Here is a 20952-nt window from a genome sequence, read left to right on the forward strand (position 1 = left end):
TGGGAACGCTGCGAGGCTTTTCAAGGTAGACAGTGTGGAGTAAATCAAGAAGGGGCCCTCTGGCTCTGCCCCCCTTCCGTTCCGTCCCCCCACGCATCAACCACAAGACTAGTTATCAGGACGCTATCATCTCCTCCTCCTCACCCCATCCCCCCACCCTCTCCTCGCTAGCTGGGTAAATGCATTTCAATGGGAATGAGCGCCAGGACCGACTGGAACGGCTTTCTAGGGCAGATTATCACTCATCAAACCTTTACTGTGGAGAGAAAAGGTCACAAGGATTCATCTCTCTGGCTGTTATGAGTGTACAGTACACACAATTCCAGTGAAGCACTGCAGTGGGCAAGGCCAGCGAGTACAGTGGAGCAGACAGATGATCAACTTGCCACCTCCTCTGTTTCTATCTCAGTATCTGTCACTCAGTCTATTGGTTAACAGTAATGAGAGGACAAACCAAGGAAGTGAACTTGATTTAGAAAAACTGCACTCATTTCAAAGCTGTTCTGCACTTGTTGGGAGTGCTTCGGAGGGACTTCCAAAAAGTGGAAAGTCAGCAATTCTCTGTCAGTTGATACCTCCTCAGAAGGAGGTCACACCCTCTAAAATAGAAGCTGTATGCTATCAGAGGCTACATTTACACTGAAAGGCACTTTGATCAAGGGTATTTGCCTCCACAGGAACACAGGCAAAGTCAAGCTGGGATGACCTTTTTTTTTAAAACCTTTTGATAACTTTCCACTCTGTCTACCAGTAATGCGATGTCGTCTTTCCTAGAACTATAACTCAGACCAAAACAAACCTAGTGTAACTGACCCCATCAAAAGTGTGAGCCTGACACAGCTCTGACAGTGTTCCATGTAATAGACCAGACAGGCTGCAGGTACCTTATTGCTGCTTTGCCTCCCTCTGTGTTTAGTACATATTCAACAGCCTCTGACCCTCTGCTGACCCTCCACATGACCCACATTGGAAAAGCTAGGGCTGCATCTGAAGTGGTACTCTATTCCCTATATAGTGCACTACTATTGACACAGAGCCCCGGTTCAAAGTAGGGTACTACATAGAGAATAGGGTGCCATTTTAGACACAACCTAGGTTTCCACACAGGTACATATACTTGCAGTCATCTCTATCAACGAGGAGGCCTGGTGGAAATGGGGATGAGTGACAACACAGATCAATAGCTAGGACCAGCATCTACATAACCCACATCGGAAAGGCAGTGTCTCTCTCTCTATGGGGCGATATGTTTCCACAGCTCCTTCTGAAACGCTTGCAGTCATCTCCAGTGATACAGAGGCCTGTCCTAACAGTTTACAGGCAACTAGAACGAACAGCAGCTGTTGGAAAGAACACCCCTCACACCATATTTACACCTCGTCACTAGGATTTTCCCTAGTCTGTGTCCCAAATGGCACTATTCCCTACTGTACATAGTACACCACTTTCAACAAGAGCCCTAGAGAATAGGGTGCCATTTGGGATGTAGCCCCTAGTCAGGTAATATGGCCCTACTCAGTCATAACACCATCTGTTGATATATAGAATCCCAACGCCAACTCAAGACATGGGGGTCTGTTTAATATAACACACTCCACAAAGACAAGGCTATGGAAACCAACAACTGCCCACACTGCAGCACATCCATTACCACAACACTAATTGAAATACTCACTAAACAGATAAATCAATTGACTGTACAGCATAGCAAAGGCATGGAGAAAAGCATGGTGTACTAGGCCTGCAGGACTTACTGAAGACTTACTGAGGATGTAGAGGGAGAGGATGATGCCTGCCAGGCAGAAGCCCTCGAAGAAGCGCAAGGTGCTGAACATGGGAACGTTGACCGAGAATGCCACGGTCAAACCGAACACCAGCATGAACAGAACCGAGATGATCAGGACCGGGTGGCGACCAAACCTGAGGATGGAGGGAGGATGGGGGGGGGGTGGGGAGAGAGACAAGGGGGGGAGATGTCCCATATTTAAACAATACAAGCTAAAGACTTCGAGTCTGCCCCTTAAGGTATTTTATTGTTTCAGCGCATTAGCAAGAAACACACTGAACACTCCTGAACTGAATGTCTATTCAAATTTATTATGTAATAACTTTATTATGAAGTAGTTAGAAATAAAAAACTCACCAGTCTGCCAGGACCCCAAAGACCAGGTATCCGAATATGGAGCCCACAAGCAGAGAGAACTTAGCGATGTGGACCTTCCATGCCGAGTCACACACCAGACTCCACTGTAATGGAAGATCAAGAACATATGAAGGTTAGGCTACTATTGGCCATCCAATGTAAAGAACAGATGTTTTCTGCTTTATCCGGACCCCTCTGAAACACACACACACACAGAGGGCAGCCATAATACGGTGTAGGGAGAAAGAACACATTAACATCAGTCATTTCGTATTCAGACTGGAACATGCACATTAATTATCTCAGCCAGGGTGAAAAAAAAGCACCACCTAATGGTTGGTGTAGTCAGAAAGGTGCTGGTTTAAACTACAGACAATCGCCTCGGGTCCCCGGTCACAGGGGCAATGACGCAGCAGGAGACATACTCAAGTCATTCATTTATTGCCACAAACACACAGCATTGAATTGTTAGTACTAGTGTTGATAATGGTGGAAGTTTATATTTTTTGTTGCATTGATGCACTAGCACCCCACCCATGTTAGGAGAAGTTTGCAGTCCAGTATGCACTCTTCTGCTAAAGTGTACTCCACTTGACTGAAGGTATCCACATCTCTCTTGGAAGAACTAAGACCCGTTAGGGTGGAACTATGTTTTTGTAATTGTCCCTGCCTCACTCGCCCATTGACCTGGGATCAGGTGGGCTGGGTCAACAGTTGGGAGAAATGTCCTAGCATGTTCTTAGAGCAGAGGGCAGCCGATCCTCCCTCCAGCAGGCCTTACAACACAAAATAATAAACAAGTCCTGACTATTAATTTTGTATTTTACCTTTATTTAAATTAGTTAAGTCAGTTAAGAACAAATTATTATTTACAATGATTTACAAAGGCCTACCAGAAGGCAAAAGGGACGACTAGGAGGATTTTCTCCAGCTACCCCAAGTTTTTAATTCTGACACAGTAAATCCACCATTGTCACTTGAGAAGACAAAGAAGATGATTGTGGACTACAGGAAATGAAGGGCCGAACACACTCCCATTCACAGACAGGGCTGTAGTGGAGCGGGTTTGAGAGCTTCAAGTTCCTTGGTGTCCACATCACCAACAAGCTTCAAATGGTCCAAACACACCAAGACAGTCGTGAAGAGGGCATGACAATGCCTATTCCACCTCAGGTGACTGAAAATGTTTGGCATGGATCCCCAGATCCTCAAACAGTTCTACAGCTGCACCATCGAGAGCATCCTGATCGGTTGCATCACCGCCTGGTATGGCAAACTACCGTAAGGCGCTACAGAGGGTAGTGAGTACAGCCCAGTACATCACTGTGGCCAAGCTTCCTGCCATCCAGGACCTCTATACTAGATGGTGTCAGAGGAAGGCCTCCAAAAAAATAGTCAAAGACTCCAGTCACCCAAGTCATAAGATTTGTTCGAATACTCATACTAACAGCAGTATCTGTGACGTGATTTAGTACATAGTATGTTTATTGGTCATAGTATAGCTATAGTTAGTATGACAAAAGTTTCCGAATGTCGTACTAAATTCGCCAAAATAAGAAGCATACACGCAAAGGACACTAATTCTGTAGTTTAGAACCATAATTCAATTCTTCATGAAAGGACATGGCTTCACATTGTTTCCAGATTTGAAGAAAATGGCAGAAAATATGCAGTCGAAGTACAATGAGAGCGGATACAAATTCATTGCTTTAACTAATTATGAGAAATGCTATGAAAATGTTGAGCAATGTAATAAAGTAATGACTTTTCAAATAAGTTACCTTACATGTTAAATGGACTAACAATTTGTTAGCTACAATGTCCTTACGAACATTTAACATTACATTTAAGTCATTTAGCAGACGCTCTTATCCAGAGCGACTTACAAATTGGAAAGTTCATACATATTCATCCTGGTCCCCCCGTGGGGAATGAACCCACAACCCTGGCGTTGCAAGCGCCATGCTCTACCAACTGAGCCACACGGGACCACATAGCGAACCACATAGCGTATCAGTATAGCAGTATGTACTGGTATGTTGTAGCTAGCTCCCTAATGTTAGTTGGCTACTTAAACATCAAACTTGCCAGTATATTAACTATAAGCTCACTACCTACCCAAATTTTATTGGTATAGTCATTGTGCCTTCTCAATGGACATTCAGGTGCTTTCATAAATTCGCTCTGGCTATTTACTCCGATTTCGGAGCACTCTCGTTTGAGTGTACCACAGCGCAGAATAAAGAATTTAAAAGCGCTGAACACCTGTTGAATATGGCCAGTGTCAGTAAACGTCGGCAAAAAAACCGAATTAAATTGTTGCCAGCAGCACAGTTAGTCACCAACACTCTGGAAAACATGAAAACTGCCTAACCAAATCAAATTTTATTTGTCACACACACATGGTTAGCAGATGTTAATGCGAGTGTAGCGAAATGCTTGTGCTTCTAGTTCCGACAATGCAGTAATAACCAACGAGTAATCTAACCTAACAATTTCACAACAGCTACCTTATACACACAAGTGTAAAGGGATGAAGAATATGTACATAAAGATATATGAATGAGTGATGGTACAGAACGGCATAGGCAAGATGCAGTAGATGGTATTGAGTACAGTATATACATATGAGATGAGTAATGTAGGGTATGTAAACATTATATTAAGTGGCATTGTTTAAAGTGGCTAGTGATACATTTTTTACATGTATGGCAGCAGCCACTCAATGTTAGTGGTGGCTGTTTAACAGTCTGATGGCCTTGAGATAGAAGCTGTTTTTCAGTCTCTCGGTCCCTGCTTTGATGCACCTGCACTGACCTCGCCTTCTGGATGATTGCGGGGTGAACAGGCAGTGGCTCGGGTGGTTGTTGTCCTTGATGATCTTTATGACCTTCCTGTGACATTGGGTGATGTAGGTGTCCTGGATGGCAGGTAGTTTGCCCCCGGTGATGCATTGTGCAGACCTCACTACCCTCTGGAGAGCCTTACGGTTGTGGGCGGAGCAGGCGATGATACAGCCTGTTGTGGGCGTACCAGGCGATGATACAGCCTGACAGGATGCTCTCGATTGTGCATCTGTAAAAGTTAGTGAGTGCTTTTGGTGACAAGCCGAATTTCTTCAGCCTCCTGAGGTTGAAGAGGCACTGCTGCGCCTTCTTCACCACGCTGTCTGTGTGGGTGGACCAATTCAGTTTGTCCGTGATGTGTACGCCGAGGAACTTAAAACTTTCCACCCTCTCCACTACTGTCCCGTCGATGGGGATAGGGGGCTGCTCCCTGAAGTCCACGATCATCTCCTTTGTTGACGTTGAGTGTGAGGTTATTTTCCTGACACCACACTCGAGGGCCCTCACCTCCTCCCTGTAGGCCGTCTCGTCGGTGTTGGTAATCAAGCCTACCACTGTAGTGTCGTCTGCAAACTTGATGATTGAGTTGGAGGCGTGCATGGCCACGCAGTCGTGGGTGAACAGGGAGTACAGGACAGGGCTCAGAAACCCTTGTGAGGCCCCAGTGTTGAGGATCAGCGGGGTGGAGATGTTGTTACTTACCCTCACCACCTAGGGGCGGCCCGTCAGGAAGTCCAGTACCCAGTTGCACAGGGCGGGGTCGAGACCCAGGGTCACGAGCTTGATGACGAGTTTGGAGGGTACAATGGTGTTAAATGCTGAGCTGTAGTCGATGAACAGCATTCTCACATAGGTATTCCGCTTGTCCAGATGGGTTAGGGCAGTGTGCAGTGTGGTTGCGTCGTTTGTGGACCTATTGGGGTGGTAAGGAAATTGGAATGGGTCTAGGGTGTCAGGTAGGTTGGAGGTGATATGGTCCTTGACTAGTCTCTCAAAGCACTTCATGATGACGGAAGTGAGTGCTACGGGGCGGTAGTCGTTTAGCTCAGTTACCTTAGCTTTCTTGGGAACAGGAACAATGGTGGCCCTCTTGAAGCATGTGGGAACAGCAGACTGGGATAAGGATTGATTGAATATGTCCGTAAACACACCAGCCAGCTGGTCTGCGCATGCTCTGGGGATGCCGTCTGGGCCTGCAGCATTGCGAGGGTTAACACGTTTAAATGTTTTACTCACGTCGGCTGCAGTGAAGGAGAGTGCACAGGTTTTGGTAACGGGCCGTGTCAGTGGCACTGTATTGTCCTCAAAGTGAGCAAAGAAGTTGTTTCGTCTGTCTGGGAGAAAGACATCCTGGTCCGCGACGGGGCTGGTTTTCTTTTTGTAATCCGTGATTGACTGTAGACCCTGCCACATACCTCGTGTCTGAGCCGTTGAATTGCGACTCTACTTTGTCTCTATACTGATGCTTAGCTTTTTTGATTGATTGAATACATACACTGTTTGTATTCAGTCATGTTTCCAGTCACCTTGCCCTGGTTAAAAGCAGTGGTTCCCGCTTTCAGTTTCCCCCGAATGCTGCCATCAATCCACGGTTTCTGGTTGGGGAATGTTTTAATAGTTGATGTGGGTACGACATCGCCAATGCACTTGCTAATGTACTCGCTCACCGAATCAGCGTATTCGTCAATGTTGTTGTTTGACGCAATGCGGAACATATCCAAATCCACGTGATCGAAGCAATCTTGAAGCGTGGAATCAGAATGGTCGAACCAGCGTTGAACAGACCTGAGAGCGGGAGCTTCCTGTTTTAGTTTCGGTCTATAAGCTGGAAGCAACAAAATGGAGTCGTGGTCAGCTTTTCCGAAAGGAGGGCGGGGGAGGGCCTTATATGCGTCGCGGAAGTTAGAATAACAATGATCCAGGGTTTTACCAGCCCTGGTAGCGCAATCGGTATGCTGATAGAATTTAGGGAGTCTTGTTTTCAGATTAGCCTTGTTAAAATCCCCAGCTACAATGAATGCAGCCTCAGGATTATGTGGTTTCCAGTTTACATAGAGTCAAATAAAGTTAGTTCAGGGCCATCGATGTGTCTGCTTGGGGGGTGAATATATTCGGCTGTGATTATAATCGAAGGGAATTCTCTTGGTAGATAATGCGGTCGACATTTGATTGTGAGGAATTCTAAGTCAGGTGAACAGAAGGACTTGAGTTCCTGTATGCTGTTATGGTCACACCACGTCTCATTAACCATAAGGCATACCCCCCGCCCCTCTTCTTACCAGAAAGATGTTTGTTTCTGTCTGCGCGATGCGTGAAGAAACCAGCTGGCTGTACCGACTCCGATAGCGTGTCTCGAGTGAGCCATGTTTCCGTGAAGCAAAGAACGTTACAGTCTCTGATGTCTCTCTGGAATGCTACCCTTGCTCAGATTTCATCAACCTTGAGGTCAAGAGACTGGACATTTGCGAGTAGTATGCTCGGGAGCGGTGCGCGATGTGCCCGTCTCCGGAGCCTGACCAGAAGACCGCTTCGTCTGCCCCTTTTACGGCGTCGTTGTATTGGTTCGCCGGCTGGGATCCGATCCATTGTCCCAGGTGGTGGGCAAAACACAGGAACCGCTTCGGGAAAGTCGTATTCCTGGTCGTAATGTGGTGAGTTGACGTTGCTCTTATATCTAGTAGTTCCTCCCGACTGTATGTAATAAGACCTAAGATTACCTGGGGTACCAATGTAATAAATAACATGTAAAAAAAAAAAAAAAAAAAAAAAAAAATGCATAGTTTCCTAGGAATGCGAAGCGAGGTCCCCCATCTCTGTCGGCGCCGGAAGTAGCTCTGCTAAGGCGAGTAAAATGGTCAGTGGTCTCATTTGTGTCTGGAAGTAGCTAGCAAGCTACCTTGGGTGCTTGACTGCCGTTGTATGGGCAGAACGCTTAAATCAGCCCTACTCCTCGGCCCGAGCAGTCTGTGTGCACTCCAAGAGCGAAACACTGAATTAAAAAAAAACGGACAATCTGACAACGCTCTGAATTTACGAGCGCACTCTGGCATTCCAGATTGAATTTAAGATCACACCCGAAGTCGTAAGATGTCTAACTAATAATATGTCAAGCTAACTAGCTAGCAAGGGGCCTCCCGAGTGGAGGTCTAAGGCACTGCATCAGTGCTAGCTGTGCCAATAAAAATTCTGGCTTCGAATACAGGCTCTGTCACAGTCGGCCGCGACCGGGAGACCAATGGGGCGGCACACAATTGGCCCAGCGTCGTCCGAGTTAGGAGAGGGTTTGGCCAGCAGGGATGTCCTTGTCCCACTGCGCACTAGCGACTCCTGTGGCGGGCCGGGCACAGTGCATGCGGACACGGTGTTTCCTCCGACACATTGGTGCAGCTGGCTTTCCGGGTTAAGTGGGCATTGTTTCAAGAAGCAGTGCGGTTGGGTTGGGTTGTGTTTCGGAGGACACACGGCTCTCGACTTTCACCTCTCCCAAGTCCGTACGGGAGTTGCAGCGATGAGACAAGACTAACTACCAATTGGATATCACGAAATTGGGGAGAAATAAACTAGCTAGCAAAAGGTTGCAATGCAACAGCATTAACTTATGTTAGACAGGCGAAGAGCTAGTACGCTCAACTGAAAGCATACTGTTCAATTACAGTATACTAAAATTAACTAATAGTATATACTCATTAAGTAGGTAGTATACAGTATGTTAGTATGTGTATTCAAACACAGCTATAGACTATTCTCTGCTACCGCACAACAAAGCGGTACCGGAGCGCCAAGTCTAGGTCCAAAAGGCTCCTTAATAGCTTCTATCCCCAAGCCATAAGACTGCTTAACAATTAATAAAATGGCCACCCAGACTATTTGCATTGACCCCGACCCCCCACCCCCTTTGTTTTTACACTGCTGCTTCTGGCTGTTAATTATCTATGCATAGTCACTTCACTCCTACCTACATGTACAAATTACCTCAACTAACATGTACCCCCGCACACTGACTCGGTACCCCCTGTATAAAGCCTGGTTATTGTTATTTTGTGTTACTTTAGTTTATTTGTTAAATATTTTCTTAAAACTGCATTGTTGGCTAAGGGATTGTAAGTAAGCATTTCATGGTTAGGTCTACACCGGTTGTATTCGGGGCATGTGACAAATACAATTTGATTGTCTCTAGAAACACTGCGCCGCCCTGTGTGATCAGGATGATTGCAGGCTGGTGTCCATTGCCTGGATAAGTGCCCTGTGAGCACAGCAGGGGGCATTTGCTGCATTTGCTGTGGGGAATCTCGTCTGGTGGTGGTGGTGTTGCCTTTGAGCCTTAGCAGGGCATGACGGGATAGGTTTGCCAGGCTTAGCTCCTTTGCATTGAATGTGTGTCTGATGCAGAGGGGCCTTGAGAAGGCCCTCCTGGGTCCCTCCAAGGGACGGCACCTGAAGCTGAGAGATGAGCCTTGTAGGGAGCTCTCATCTTGTTGCACTGTCCAGACGGTGATGGACTCTTCCTCCCAGTCATGACCAAGCTTGAGGCTTCAGGGAACGGCATTGTGCATTCCAACCCCGTCTTCCAACACTTCATAGGTCTCCAAGGTTCCCGTCCTTGTTTTGCAGGAGAACCTTGAACACTTTGAGCAGTGTCCGGCCTGACGAGCTCACCTGACTCATCTGAACAACCGCTGGATATGAAGAGGTGTCGGGATATTTGAACCTACACTTCTACGTGTGCACTTAAATGGGGTACAACGAGGTGCTATCCACCACCGATATCAGTCTCCTGAAGTCACACCAAGCCTCACGGTGAGCTTGGCTGCACCGCCGACAGTGGCTCTTGTCCTTCAGCCACTTGAGGCTCTGCTCGACAGTCATTGAGTTGAATCTAACACCTGATGAGGTAGTGGTCCCTGATTTTGCACAGGGGCAATATGCGTTGGCCTCTGCTGTGGGCTGTGTAAGTGGTAGTTCCTGTGCAGGTGTCTTTGTTGCCCCATAGTATAGCGGCACCGGAGCGTTTCTGCTCAAAGGCTGCAGGCTTGTCCCATTGTGTAAGGGCACTGGATGCTCTGTCGTGGCTCTGGCACTCTGCTTCCATCTTCAGCCATTGTGTTAGGTACAAAAGGGTATGGGGAGCATGTATGTCTGTTTTTTTATTTTTTTATTTAACCTTTATTTAACCAGGTAGGCAAATTGAGAACACGTTCTCATTTACAATTGCGACCTGGCCAAGATAAAGCAAAGCAGTTCGACACATACAACAACACATAGTTACACATGGAGTAAAAACAAACATATAGTCAATAATACAGTGAAAAAAAATAAGTCTATATACAATATGAGCAAGTGAGGTGAGATAAGGGAGGTGAAGGCAAACAGATATATGTATAAATAAATAAAAATATAAAAAGGCCATGGAGGCGAAGTGAGTACAACACAGCAAGTAAAATAAAAACAAAAAAAAACACTGGAATGGTTGGTTTGCATTGGAAGAAAGTGCAAAGTAGAGACAGAAATAATGGGGTGCAAAGGAGCAAAATAAATTAATAAATAAATACAGTAGGTAAGGAGGTAGTTGTTTGGGCTAAATTGTAGATGGGTTATGTACAGGTGCAGTAATCTATGAGCTGCTCTGACAGCTGGTGCTTAAAGCTAGTGAGGGAGATAGGTGTTTCCAGTTTCAGAGATTTTTGTAGTTCGTTCCAGTCATTGGCAGCAGAGAACTGGAAGGAGAGGCGTCCAAAGGAAGAATTGGTTTTGGGGGTGACTAGAGAGATATACCTGCTGGAGCGCGTGCTACAGGTAGGTGCTGCTATGGTGACCAGCGAGCTGAGATAAGGGGGGACTTTACCTAGCAGGGTCTTGTAGATGACCTGGAACCAGTGGGTTTGGCGACGAGTATGAAGCGAGGGCCAGCCAACGAGAGTGTACAGGTCGCAGTGGTGGGTAGTATATGGGGCTTTGGTGACAAAACGGATGGCACTGTGATAGACTGCATCCAATTTATTGAGTAGGGTTTTGGAGGCTATTTTGTAAATGACATCACCGAAGTCGAGGATTGGTAGGATGGTCAGTTTTACTAGGGTATGTTTGGCAGCATGAGTAAAGGATGCTTTGTTGCGGAATAGGAAGCCAATTCTAGATTTGACTTTGGATTGGAGATGTTTGATGTGGGTCTGGAAGGAGAGTTTACAGTCTAACCAGACACCTAGGTATTTGTAGTTGTCCACATATTCTAAGTCAGAGCCGTCCAAAGTAGTGATGTTGGACAGGCGGGCAGGAGCAGGCAGCGATCGGTTGAAGAGCATGCATTTGGTTTTACTTGTATTTAAGAGCAGTTGGAGGCCACGGAAGGAGAGTTGTATGGCATTGAAGCTCGCCTGGAGGGTTGTTAACACAGTGTCAAAAGAAGGGCCAGAAGTATACAGAATAGTGTCGTCTGCGTAGAGGTGGATCAGAGAATCACCAGCAGCAAGAGCGACATCATTGATGTAAACAGAGAAGAGAGTCGGTCCAAGAATTGAACCCCTGTGGCACCCCCATAGAGACTGCCAGAGGCCCGGACAACAGACCCTCCGATTTGACACACTGAACTCTATCAGAGAAGTAGTTGGTGAACCAGGCGAGGCAATCATTAGAGAAATCATTAGAGAAACCAAGGCTGTCGAGTCTGCCAATGAGGATGTGGTGATTGACAGAGTCAAAAGCCTTGGCCAGGTCAATGAATACGGCTGCACAGTATTGTTTCCTATCGATGGCGGTTACGATATCGTTTATGACCTTGAGCGTGGCTGAGGTGCACCCATGACCAGCTCTGAAACCAGATAGCATAGCGGAGAAGGTGTGGTGTGATTCGAAATGGTCGGTAATCTGTTTGTTGACTTGGCTTTCGAAGACCTTAGAAAGGCAGGGTAGGATAGATATAGGTCTGTAGCAGTTAGGGTCAAGGGTGTCCCCCCCTTTGAAGAGGGGGATAACCGCAGCTGCTTTCCAATCTTTGGGGATCTCAGACGACACGAAAGAGAGATTGAAGAGGCTGTATGTATGTATGTATGTATGCATGCATGCATGCATGCATGTGCCTGAAGTGGGCCCGGTATTCACTGCTTCCCCAGAAGACACTCAACTTTGGAGCCACAGGACTCGATTACCCCTGGGCCCGAGTGAACAGTGCATGCTCACTAAGGTCTGGATGCGAAAAGAGAACTGACAGAAGCCTTGTGTCCCCTGGCCGGATGTCTTGCAACTTCATGATGACAGATCTCCAGGGCAAGGTAATGTGGATGGCCCCATTTGCTGCTCAAGGTCTGCCACGGCAGCGGTGGCACTGGGTCATGGAGCGAGATGGCCATGATACGGGGATCAGGCAGCTTGAGGTGGTCGAGAAAGTGGTGGAACTTGAGCAAAGCTTCCTCATCTGGGAGCAACAGGTTTTCGAGGGCCATCTTGAAGAGAGCAAAAATGGTGGGCACGTGTAGGCGGTAGCACCTAGATACAGCTACCGGCTCAGGGGTTGTGCTGGCCATCTCTGCTTTGGCAGCTGCTGGCTCAGGGGCTGTACTAGCTGCTGAGGTGGGTACGTGGAAGCCACAGCGGCTGCATCCGGGTGGTAAGAGTAAGCTTCTCCAACTCCTTCAGCGTCTCCAGGAGACCTTGGTTGCCTGAGGCCTGTGACTAAGGATTGGGCCAGTCGAAAGCTTCAATGAGCACGTCAAAAGATCTCTCCAGGTAGGTGAGCCTCCTGAGCAGGCCGCTGTCATTCCCGCCATCCTCTTCTCGCCGGTGTGTGCTTGCATAACTCTGGTCAGGACCGCCCTGATCCAAGACCAAGAGTTTGCTGGGGAGCTGACAGGACGGTGACTTGCCCCTGCTGGTACTTTTCTCCGGGTTAATCGTCTCTAATCCGTCTCGAATCAGTATGCCGGTGAGCAGACCCGCGAAGGCAGACCCGTGAGTCCCTAGACTAACCAGCCTAGCTTTGTCTTAACAGCTACAGGACTGTCTGCAATACATGATCGAACAAGCTGGACTGGGGTGATGAGGTGCGAGTAATCAGCACTGATGAGAAGCAGAGGTGTCACTTGGTTCAGCTCCTGGAGTGGCAGTCACCTGAAGTGGTGGTGTTGCCTTTGAGCCTCAGCAAGGCAGGCAGGGGTAATCGTCTCTAATCCGTCTCGAATGACCATGAAAAAAAAAGAGTGCCACCTGTTGGTCGGTGAACTCAGAAAGGTGCAGATTTAAACTAGAGACAATCGCCCCGGGTCCCCGATCACAGGGACAATGATGCAGCAGGACACATACACAAGTCACTCATTTATTGCCACACACACACACACACACAGCATTGAATTGTTAGTACTAGTGTTGATAATGGTGGAAGTGGAGGAAGTAAAAGTGAAAGTATAATTATACTTTTTTTCCCGCATTGACTCACTAGCACCCCACCATGTTAGGAGAAGTGTCCAGAGTTTGCAGTCAATTATGCACTCTTCAGTTATGGTGTAAGAGCAGTGGGCAGCCCATCCGCCCTCTAGCAGGCATTGCACCTCAAAATAATAAACAACCCTGACTATTACTAGAAGGAGGATTTTCTGCACAGAGTGTGTTACTCAATACATCCAATAACTAAATGAAGCACATACATTATTTGTCAGACAGTATTGGGACCAAACACATTAGCTACCTTGCTATAGGGATTTGAAATGGGAAACAAAACCCCTGATCGCAATCCAGTTTCCCCTAACCAAACTCTCACTTTGCTAACACTGCCTTAACCAGAGAGACTCAGCAAAATACAGAAACGTTGCTTTAAAGCCTCCATTAAAATTGTTCAGCCATGTAAATGTACTATAGCCTATTATGCAGCATTTCCTCTTCCAGCGCCTAGATCTCCCTCTGTGTGTAGGCTATAATTACATATACCCTCTGTCTGTGTGCTCTCCCTCCGGCTGTGTACTATAGTCCACTACCCCAGCAACAGTGGGATTCCCAGAATGCAAAGCATACTGTTACACTCTAGATGATTTACATTAGCATTGTATTTATAGATATAGTAGGTGCATACATACGTACATGAACAGAACAAATCAACTTTGAACAAATCTCACATAACATTGAAGTAGATAGTTGTACATCATGTCTAATAAATCAAATCGTGTACTGAGTCATAGCTCCTGTACAAGTACTGTATGTGTACAGTACATAAAGTAGATGAATAAACCCACTTGAGAAAACTGATGATAATTTCACCCCAAATCCTTTTGACTTATCCATTCCACTATCACCCGACAATTTGAGTCCAATGCAGCAGTGAATGAACTGAGAAGCAGGCTATTGGGGACGGTTACTAGGTTCCTGGTACTCTGGTCTGGAGCCCCCTCTGTGCATACAAATATTATGAGGAAGGAATATAACAATGGATATGAAATGGGGACTGGGTTTGCACTTCTCCTTTGAAACTCAATGTCTTTAGGCTATCAGGGTGTATAACCTCTTATAACCTCTGGCATAGTGACCTGTTGTGTTCAGAGTGGAAACTTCTGGAGGATTACTCATTGCCACCATGCAGTGATCATGAGACACACATGCATGCCATGTCATTCATACCTTCAGTATCAATGTCACTATGGATCAAGACCAAGACAGGAGGCAAACAAGTTACATAATGTTGCGCAATACCACATAAAAAAGCCAAGGAAGTCTGCTCTGTCTTGGTCTGTGTCAAACTAGCGTGTTGAAAGTGTGGCGTGTGCGTTTGCGCTTCAGAGCTGGGACTGTGAAGAAGACCATGGGATATGGAGAACTCATGACTATGCAGAATGGGGACCAACCAGACCACGCGGTCGAGGTGACCGACTAAGCATGACCGATTAATGCGGTTCAAAGCAGTTGATGACTTCAAGGTTGAAAGTAACCTTAACCATTAAATCAGCAAAGAAAGAGATGACCGGGCAAGAAGCCTGACCACATCTTAGTTAGAGGAACAGCATGCTAATCTTAAATGTTAACCATGATAAAAAGCCTAACCATGCTTCCTTTCGTGCACTCATTCACTCACACACTATTGTAATGGTCATTGCAGAGAGCTGAATTGAAGGCTCTGTTTTAGACAGAAGGCAATGCCTTATTAATCCATTAGTTTGACAGGCAAGTGGAAGGACAAAAGGCCTATTTGTGCTCTGGGTCTGTGTGTGGCAGCAGGGGAGGGCATCAGGGCCTGAACACTGGCCCCGAGTGACAGCCCCAGTTCAGGGAGGAGACAGAGGGGGACAGGAGCCTCCCTGTATAAACCCCACTGCTGTGTCTGTCGTTTAACCCCAATGGTCACTCTGCATCAGTGATTCGGACTGGCACTGCTATGCACCAACTACAGCTACATGTACAGTACATGTCTAACTAAAGAGAGGGAGGGAGGGAGTAGAACGAGGGAGGTGGGGGAGGTAATCAAATGCTTGACAGTGAATGAGGATTGGAAAGAGCAAGAAATTATATGCCTGGCCGGGACTGGAGTAAAGACATGATGCATAGTTACCACCTAGCAACAAACTCACCTTGGTTATCAGTTTTCTTTCCTAATTAACAGTATAAGTTCAGAAGGATTCTTTCATCTCTGGGATCAGGGAGAGTAGGAGAGTAGGTGGAGGTGTGAGTGACAGAGAGAGAGAGAGACGTCAAAGACATTCCATTACCGGCACATCTGTCATAGAAAGAACATCCAAAAATATAAACCCACAACCGTACCATCAGTGAGATCATTTTGATAATTAATATTCAACTCATTGTGAAATTCCCTAGGTTAGAAATGCCATATTCTAGAGCTATTATGTGAAGGTTTTGATGATATATCCCAGATAAATATCATACCAGAATCAATTCTCAAGTTACACAAAAGTTAAACAAATTACAGAAGTGTTCAACGGGACTGTCTGGGACATACAATTTACATGCTGAGCAGACAATGGTGACATCCATTCAAAAACCAACTCAGGTCAAGTCTCTACTGTTAACATTCATGGGAATAAATGGGGCACCTTTTCTCTCGGGGGCACAAATAAATGAACAGTCTGAAGAAAAGTACCATTATTCCGCTACTGAAATGAATGGTTTTAGCCTTGGAGAACAGTGGAACGCTCAGTGACAGCGGAAGGACAACAGTCTTCCACCACACTACAATCTCCTTATGAAGGCCTGCTGTGTGTGTGTTTCCATGACAGAGCACACAGTGAAAAATGGTACCAGTGTCCATCAGACCACTTTCTGAGAGAGAGAGACTTGATCAGATCAAACTAAAGAGTTGTCTTTGAGTTCTGCAGGAAGCATGACGACACCTCTCACCGTATCCCGAAAGTGTACACACAGACATACTCAAACACATCAAGGATCAGAAGACATTCTTCAGTTTGGGTGTGTGTACACTGTAAGGTAATAGCATATTGGGTATGAGTCACCTTGTACTGTGTGGAGAGAGAGACTAGACAATATTATTGGGCGGATAGTGGGTGAAACGAGAGGCTTTTGTCCTTGTAGCGTGTCAGCATGCAGTGAACGATTACTGTACTGCCTGACTCTCATAGCTCCTTCTCTCTGTCTCTTATACACAAAGTGCTCCAGTCTATCCAGTTCCAGTAATATAGCTGATGAACCATATAATTCAATGTTGTTTTTAAAAATAAATCTCACTGTTTGTCATCCTGCAGAGGGGTTGAGAGAATGGGCGTGATTAGCTACTTCCCTCTGATCCTTGCATTACATCAATGAATCCTAAAACCACTGTGACCAGGGCCAAAGGTTGAGCCGGGTCACATATTTAGTTGCATGTTTACTGCTTCTCTGCTCAAAAACACCTCTTATCAGAATCTAACTCCCGCCAGCACACACATACAATGCCTGTACAAAGCTTTATCTTTCAGTGCCACAGGCAGGCCCGTTTTCCTCCCACCTGACGTGTGTGCGTGCGTCTATCCAAACAGATGTGTCGGTCTCCTGCTGTTCCACCCTGATCCTGGGTCTGTGGATAAGACAGGGCAGGCCAGTATATGGAAGATAGAGAATCTCTAAGGCTAGGTGTTCCTGTATTCACTCACAGGGCATTGTGGGGGCCATTATCCAGTCCTGCTACTCTATCACTACAGTGGAATTGGGTGCAAACCTTATCTCGCCGTACTTGTATGAAAGTGAGGTGTCATGACATACAGTTCATCTTTTTCTACAGGTAAAGAATACAGACTTTCGTAAAAAACAAAAAAGATATCTGCTTGGACATATACACATAACAGGTAACGTGTATGAGAGAATAGGGGTGCAAGCTTGGGGAGCTTTATATTCTAAAATGTCTTATTTAAATGAGGAATTACTGCATGTTGTTGTACTAAACAAAAATATAAAAACGAAACAACAATTTCAAAGATTTTACTAAGTTACAGTTAATATAAGGAAATAAGTCAACTTAAATAAATAAATTAGGCCGTAATCAATGGATTTCACGACTTGGAATACAGATATGCCTCTGTTGGTCACAAATACCTTTAAAAAAAAAAGTAGGGGCGTGGAACAGAAACCCAGTCAGTATCTGGTGTAATCACCAATTGCCTCATGTAGCACAACATCTCCATCGCATAGAGTTGATCAGGCTGTTGATTGTGGCCTGTGGAATGTTGTCTCACTTCTCTTCAATGGCTGTGCTAAACTGCTGGATATTGGCAGGAAATGGAACAGGCTGACATACAGAGCATCACAAACATGCTCAATGGCCCTCAGGATCTCATCACAGTATCTCTGTGCATTCAAATTGCCACTGATCAAATGAAATTGCGTTTGTTGTCTGTAGCTAATGCCTATCCATACCATAACCCCACCGTCACCATGGGGCACTCTGTTTACATCAGCAAATCACTTGCCCACACGCCGCCATACACGTGGTCTGCGGATGTGAGGCCGGTTGGACGTACTGCCAAATTCTCTAAAACGATGACTTATGCTAGAGAAATTAACATTTTCTTGCACCACAATACAACAGTCCCACCTAGATACTTCTACAGCTACATTTTAAGAAGTGCTGTTCCCCCTTCTCTGCCTTCTCCAACCACTAACTCTGCAATTAATATGGACAACCACAACATTCCTTGAACACACTGGGGGTTTTAGTCAGTATAGTCTAGATCAGTGGCCACCAACATTTTCTAAGTCAAGATCATTATCACAGTCAAAAAGCAAGCTGAGATCTAACCCTCAGATTTTATTTTTTACATGACTTAAAAAAACATGAACTTAATAAAACAGTTCTGTAGAAATGGGGTTTGGGCAGTAGGCTTAATTCATGATCACAGCATATTGGCTATATGCCTGGCCTGCCAATGTTGTTATTCTCAGACCATATTATATTTAAAAACTCTTGCTTTGATAACAAAATAACAAAATAAATCAGTTAGTGTAGCATTTGCAAGGAACTGCAGAGGATGAATTGAAATAACTAGCTTGTTTTGTTTTACTGGACTGATGTTACCTGCTTCTGATGGTCATGGTGCTTTCAAGACAACTGGTTTGGGAAGAAATATTTAAGCAGGTGTGTGAGGAATGTCCAGCCGTAAAGTCAACATTTGGCGACGCAGCGAAGTACTGTAAACAAATCAACTATCTGAAAAGAAAGTATCGACAGAGCATTAAGCACAACAAAAAAATTGCTCAAACCCCCAGTACTGCCCGTACTTTAAAGAAATGGATGCAGTTCTGGGTAAGAGCATATTTTATTGCATATCTGTTAGGTAAGCTAGCTAGCTTCTGAATGCATGGCTAGTATGCTGGCTAGCTATCATTAGCTAGCTGGCGGGATGCATGGCTAGTTAGCTAGCTCTAAAAGCTGGTTGTATGTATTGTTAGCTGGATATTTATTAGAAGTATCCCCTTATTGTCCGCCTCTCACGGTCCCTGCTCACTCTTTCCTTTCCTCCATGAAACTGACAGAGGGGGGACACCGTCTTACACCTGATGACGAAGCTCAAATCGCAGCGCATTTACCTCATGCACAAATTCACATTGTTCCCATGACCAGAGAAAGTTAAATATTCCTCGATATTAAAATACACTTGACGAGGTGCTAATAATAATAAAAACGCAGGGCTATCGATACACTTGGCTACTTATTTATTGCAGCGCGAGCGGAAGTGCGGAGAAGCGCGTTTTATGTTTTGTAATAGTGTTGAATGAAAACAGTGTTGACAGTGCTGAATAAAAACTTAAACGAACTTGAACTCATAAAAACAGCAGCTCTTTGCTGTATTCTTTGACAGTCTATCTCTGGTCAGGATTTTTAAATGTATTAAATCTTACGTAGGCTAGTAACCTATCAACCTTTGCTGTGGCCAGGGACGTGGAAGCTCTGTAGGAACCTGTGATTTGAGCTATCCGATTGACCAGTGCAATAGACGCACAGATCTCCCAGGCCGCCCGATAGGCGGAGCACAAGCCTTTATCGTTGGCTTTTCTACATAAATGTCTGGTGATCAACTAGGAATGTCTTGAAGATAGACCAGTCTATCGTGATTGACCGGTGGGCGACCATTGGTCTAGATAGAATGTGATGTGAGTTTTATGGCTCTACTCCTGGCTGTGTGATGCTGCTGCCCTCTGAATGTCATGTAGAGTATATGAGCAGCGTGAGATTAAGCAGGGAGAGTGCAAGACCCTCTGTAATGATCCAAGCTCGTTTTATTTTATTCAGCTCAGTCCAATTAACCGAGTCCCCGAGGAGCCCAAGGTCTCAATTAGGATGGGCCTCCACATCCACACCAGCCAGTCTGGATCCCCCATCCGCTCCTCCTCTGAGCCTAGCGTTATCAAATCCTTCTCTGAACATAGCTATGAGGGGAGAGTTGCACTGAGGAGCACAGTTACTATGCCATGACTATTCAAGGAGACGCTACCGTGGAAATCCATTCTGTTGCTCTACTATTAATATTTAAAGACGATATAGCCAAAGCTCTCATTGCATTATTACTATGTTGTACTATTACTATTCAAGGAGATATCCTCTTACTGTATTGCTATGCTATGCCAAGGCCTACTCCAAGAGACGTAGCGAAAGTAATTCCTTTGATTTCTCTTAGAAAGCGTTAACAGTTTGAGATAAGACGTTAACGGTGTGTTCCGGTACATTGTGACAGGAAAACGACACCACCTTTCCATGGCGTTGGCACTCTGCTCCACTCCTGAAGGATAGGGAGACACAGAATTTCAACAGACGGAATCATGTGCCGTTATGCCTATGTAATCTAAACACACCAAGGACTGCGGTGTCATCACTTTATGTCATTGTGTGTGTCACTTCCTGGTTATCGCATGTCGGACTAAGAGTCTAGGGAAAGGGAGTGGGCTTATAATGAAGTCCTTTAGTGGGATTGGATTCGTCCATTAGCCTGAGAATCAATTCCTTCTGGGGACGACCTTGTTGATTTGTGGAATGCTTGCTTGGGAAAAAGGACACTTCTAGTTTTTGTCACCAACTGCTCGGCCGTGTCAAGAACTGCCTTGCCCTGGTGCCAGTGTCAACAGGAAAACCAACACAAATATCAGTAGCTATACTACTTAGTCCAAGAGAGGATATGGAATGATGCAACATTTTGTTAGATATTGTAAAAAAGAAAAGTCCAATGCAGACATTTGTATCTCAATATCAAATAATGTATAGGCCACAATTAAGTACCTTACTGTGATTGTTTTCAAAAAATGTTTGTCATCAAAAATGGCTTCTTAGCAAAGAGCAATTTCCCAAACAAGAATTCTGAGTGGCGAGCGGAAAACTAGCTGTTATTTATTGTCTGAGAGGTTTGGAATGTGCTTTCTTAATTGTCTATTAAATAATTTACCTTCTGGTGATGTCCACATGCAAGCCAAAACAGGCTGAAATTTCAGGCGGTTTTTCAAACAGCTCTTACACTAAAAGGGCATTATCATAATTTTCACAATATTCCTCCATAT

The 20952-nt window shown here is 45.4% G+C and overlaps 1 protein-coding gene across 1 annotated transcript in view; it reads right to left on the reverse strand.

Annotated features, from left to right (window-relative positions):
• The window catches only part of LOC129823623 (mucin-2-like), a 65101-nt gene that overhangs the window by 36020 nt on the left and 8129 nt on the right, over nt 1-20952 (reverse strand). The window contains exons 2-3 of the mRNA XM_055882480.1: nt 2144-2247; nt 1766-1920 (exon numbers count right to left, since the gene is read on the reverse strand). Of these exons, the coding sequence (XP_055738455.1) occupies nt 1766-1920; nt 2144-2247 (259 nt within the window). The remainder of the gene's footprint in view (nt 1-1765; nt 1921-2143; nt 2248-20952) is intronic.

Source organism: Salvelinus fontinalis, chromosome 26 (assembly GCF_029448725.1).
Source record: "Salvelinus fontinalis isolate EN_2023a chromosome 26, ASM2944872v1, whole genome shotgun sequence".
Lineage (NCBI taxonomy): Eukaryota > Metazoa > Chordata > Actinopteri > Salmoniformes > Salmonidae > Salvelinus > Salvelinus fontinalis.